The sequence below is a fragment of the Oryzias melastigma genome, linkage group LG11 (assembly GCF_002922805.2).
Source record: "Oryzias melastigma strain HK-1 linkage group LG11, ASM292280v2, whole genome shotgun sequence".
NCBI lineage: Eukaryota > Metazoa > Chordata > Actinopteri > Beloniformes > Adrianichthyidae > Oryzias > Oryzias melastigma.
In genome coordinates, this window is record NC_050522.1 from 17,912,255 (window position 1) to 17,916,790 (window position 4,536).

The 4,536-nt window shown below is 38.0% G+C and overlaps 2 protein-coding genes across 10 annotated transcripts in view; one reads left to right on the top strand and one right to left on the bottom strand.

Moving 5' to 3' along the window:
- ptprua (protein tyrosine phosphatase receptor type Ua) overlaps positions 1–4,536 on the top strand; it is a 206,453-nt gene that overhangs the window by 5,985 nt on the left and 195,932 nt on the right. The gene's annotated exons all lie outside the window — the stretch shown is intronic.
- Positions 874–1,560, bottom strand: LOC112162422 (cyclic AMP-dependent transcription factor ATF-7-like; the record flags this gene model as incomplete). Its single annotated transcript, XM_036214366.1, is given in 1 exon segment — positions 874–1,560. A coding segment is annotated over 1 exon segment (181 nt), but the record flags the coding sequence as incomplete, so codon positions are not given.

Here is a 4,536-nt window from a genome sequence, read left to right on the forward strand (position 1 = left end):
TTCATAACTTTCTTACCTCATTGTTGTTAACGTGGATGCGACTATTTCCTGGTGTATCGGATCAGAACCTCAAAGCAATCGCTCTCTTATGGGGTCCAGATGACCCGACCCGTATATTGAAGTGTGGTCCCTCCCATAAGAAAGGTATATCTGCCACAGACACCACCTAAGATAAAAAAAAATCCTTGAAAAAAAAGTTCAGTGACCTGTCTTGTGGGGTCCAGATGACCCCACTTTTTATGTAAACATGCCTATGATAGCACAAGGGTTACAGAACTTTGAACACTTTAGATATGGTTCAAGAGAAAACTTAAAAGACAAAATTACCTAATCATAACCGGTTTAAAATAAACAATAAGAATGTAAAAGTCACTGGCTTTGAACACAAAGGGCTCCAGGACATAGTCTAGCCCCGCTGCTAGCATGGTTCTGAACAGGCTGCTCTCAGCCATGCTTTTAAGAAAAAGAAGTATCTAGAAAATATGCTCTAAAAATGTTCATACATTTGTACAGTTGGTTAATTTCTATTATAACTTAATTTACCTAAAAATTGACGCTAGCTGTACCAGTACGGTAAGCTAGCTAGCCCTTTGTTATAAGCTAGCTGCAGTGGTTTGTTTTTTGATGCGTCACTTGACTCCACTCTGCTCTAAACACGTAAACCTTTTCAATAACACTCTAAATGTTGAACTCTATTTAAGATACCAAATTACTAGTGATTGTTTGACCGACCTTTTTCATGTGCGAGTGAGAAAAAGATGGCAGACTGAGACCAGAATCTTCTAGACCAGTGGTCCCCAACCTTTTTGGGGTTGTGGACCGGTCAGCCAGTGTGGAATTATTCCGCGGCCCGGGGGGGGGGAGGGGGGAATTATAAACGATAATCCACTGTGTTATCATGTACAACTTTATTAGCTGGGTCCTCATGACGTCACAACAACAGCTGAACATAACATGACCAGCATCGTTTCTACCCCAACACAATGCAAACTTTCTAAAGAAGTTTGTTTTTTGCTCATTTTGCTATCTTGAGATTAAATTTAGCGGGATGTATCATGTGACGTGTTGCGGCCTTGACGTGGGTCAAGTGAGGATGTAAATGAGAAAATCCGGTAACTTTTCAAAATAAAACATTTTCAAAAAAATAAGATGATGGAGATTAATTGTTCTTTCTGTGCGCCCCGGTAACAAATGACCCCGGGGGTCGGGGACCACTGCTTTAAATGTAATAATGATCTCGTCAGTCATCTGACATCTGTGCATAATGGAGGATTGATAAAACACATAACGGCTCTCAATTTTGTGTCATGTCAGAAAAGCAAAAGCTTCAAGTGCAACATTTTAACTAAAAAATATTTAATTCCTCCCCCTGCACGTGCTTAGTTGCGTGAGCCGTGTGACTGCCTCCTTTTCTCCTCATTCCCGAACCAAAAAAAAAAAATCCTCATCCCCGAACCGCCCTCTGCGCACTCGGAAATGTGTATCTGAATGGACGAGCATGTTTGAGCATTTCTATGACCATTCGATTTGTTCGGGAAAGTCAGATATCTATGCAAACAGGTATGTGTGTGGGAATCACCTGTTTTCTGTCTGTTCTTCTGTTGCTGGCCTAGGTATGTGACAAAAATTTTCAAATTAGGTTGATTGCTCTGATATTTATATCACTGGAAAGGGCTGAAAGAGACCATTCCAACGGTATAAAGATCATTAAGATAGCTCAATGAATAAGAAAGTTATGGCAAGTTAAGTGATCAAAAGTAGGGTATCATTTTATTCCTGAATAAACAGCAAAACAGTGATATTTATGTGACAGAAACAAGGATTAGAGTCTTTAAATTGTTGTAACTTTCTCATTTCTTGTCCAATCCACAAAAGGAGGGTATTGTTGGAAAGCTAATCAAGTGAACTACAAGAATTAAGTTGATTTAAATTTAGTATTAAATCAATATTAATGTCAATATGATCAAATAATCACACAGAAATCTGCTCCTGTATGCCTGTACACATTGCTTGCAGCCAATCAGCTTGCTAGATTCGGTCACGTGACCTCCCGTTCCAGCATTCAATTCTTCGGCACGGAGGCTTGCGATTTAAAAAACAGTATCTGCTAATTGTTTTTTCTCATGAAAATTACAGGAGATGTAGAATAAATCAAATATAAGTAGATGTGCTCGCATGTAAACTATCCACCGATTTAGCTACGCTCGTTCTAAGAAGGAGAGAACGCTGCAGCCTCGCGCGCAGGCTGAACAGCAGGTCTGGCAGAAAGTTCCGGCGCCGAAGCTGCACTTACGCGCGTACCCTATTCCCAGCCATTCGCGGAGAAAGGTTCCACATGCAGCTTTTCTCGTGTGACACGCCGCTGGACTGCTTTAAGCGCTCAGTATAATCGAGAGAATCCGGTTGATTTTCAAAATAAAAGATTTCTGACTCAAAAAAAAAAAAAAAATGGCCCTAAATTCTTCCGCGGCCCGGTGGCAATGGGTCTGCGGCCCGGTACCGGTCCGCGGCCCGGTGGTTGGGGACCACTGTTCTAGACAACATAACAGAAGTTTTTTAAGATCAACATGTCAAATTCTTAAAACTTTCCCATCCGTAAGAAATGTAAAAAAATGTGAACTTAATGTGTTTTGAACATATGCAAAATATGTGAAAAATGAAAAACTTTTTTTTCTTTTCCAGTGCATGGATGCCAGTATATGTGTTACCTGCACGAATGTTTAGGACTTCCCATTATTTCTCCGTCAGAGTCGAACCACAGAGCTGTAGCACAGGTGACAAGCCACTCAGAGCTTCAAGGATCCACATTCATTAACCTCAGACGATGTTTTGACATTTCTAGGATTTTTAAAAGACACGATTGGCTTTTTTCCCCCTCAGCAAGCTCGGTTCTCCTTTAGCCAGAAAGCTCATCTTCTATTAAGCTTTTTTTTTTTTCTCAGCTTTTCCGTCAACTATTGAGAGTTTGAAGATGGAGCTTTAAAAGCATTCAGGTCAAGATGATGTGGTGGTATCCGAAAAAGCCTCTTCAACACAAAAGGGTTGCTGAATGTGTCAGCACTGTTCAAAAGTCTGACCCCTCATCTTTTTTTTTTTTTTTTCGCTTTCAAGAAGTAAAAAAAAATCTTTGTTCATTCTTTTTACAAGAGTCTTCAGAGAAACTTTTCCAGCCTGACTAAAAAGGTTTGAAAAGAACATTTATAATGATTTATGTGCTTCTTTTAAGACGAAATGAGTGTGGTTTAAAAAACTGATTTTCTTAAGCGACTGCACAACAGTTGCTTCTCACTCACCCATATAAATGTTGATTAATATTAAATAAATACAAATAAATTAGGAATAGAACAATTAATTATAGTAATTAATTAGTCTTGTCATTTGTATTTTGGTCTTTTACCCCTGAAATTCTATTTTCCTTGTGTGTTCATTAAGCTTACAACTTTTATTTTGAAAGTCATTTTAAAGATTATGATAAAAGCAATGGACTTTAGCCTGTTTTATCATAAAAATAAAACTTTATATTAGTCATTTGTATGTGCATGCTGATATTTATAGTAGAAAGAATTTCCAAATTGGTAAATCAGTTTGCAACAACTGGCTATATAGATTAGCCAAATAACCTGAAATTGTTGATCTTAAGCTCTATAGATTAAAAAAAAATGTTTCAGATGTATATTTTTGGAAAATAATTTCTAGATTCATATTGATTGACATTTTTCATAAGGCAGCAGTGGATGCAGTTTATTTTTCCTACACAGAGATGCAGCGGTTGTAACCGTTTCATTTGCTTGTGCTGCTTAATTGAGAGCATTTTGGGTAAATTCGTCAATTATTTTTACAACTCACTTTATCTCCTTTGGGGTCACGGGGGTTGCTGGAGCCTGTATCCCAGCTATTGTCAAGCAACGCAGGTGACATCCTGGACGGTTTGCAAGTCTATCCTTTGTGAACACCATTAGAGTAACAGGCTAAATTTGGGACTAAAATTTTTTCCAAATTCACAGAAGTTTTTCCTTGGAATATGGCACAGAAAGAGTGTTTGTGTCCATAAATCTGAGGATAAATTTTATGTGTGATGAAAGTAAAGTGTGTGTGGAATAAACTTCTTTTTTTCTCCTCTAGACCAAAGGTAAACATGCCAGACACTTGATAGAGGTGAAAAAGAAGAGCCACAGTGTAATACTTTCACCTGAAGCGTTACAACAATTCACAACTTCAACCTTTCTGTCTATTCATAAATCACCCAGATCCGTTTACACATATTTTCATTACTCCTGGTATTAAAATAATTGAAAAGATGGTCAGACGTTCTTTAAAATGTAACTTTGTTAAATTTTTCCTTTCTTTTCAGTCAACTCTTTTAATTGGATCTCTTTCAAAGGATTTGTTTTGCTTGCTCACTGACCCATGAGGTACTTGTAGAGAAGACGTGTTTTTAAACCTCAAGGGAGGAACCAGTGTCTGTTGAATAACAAAGCAAAGAAACAAAATCAAATCCTTCCAGATGCTCAGATAGAAAGGTCGGACTCAAATTTA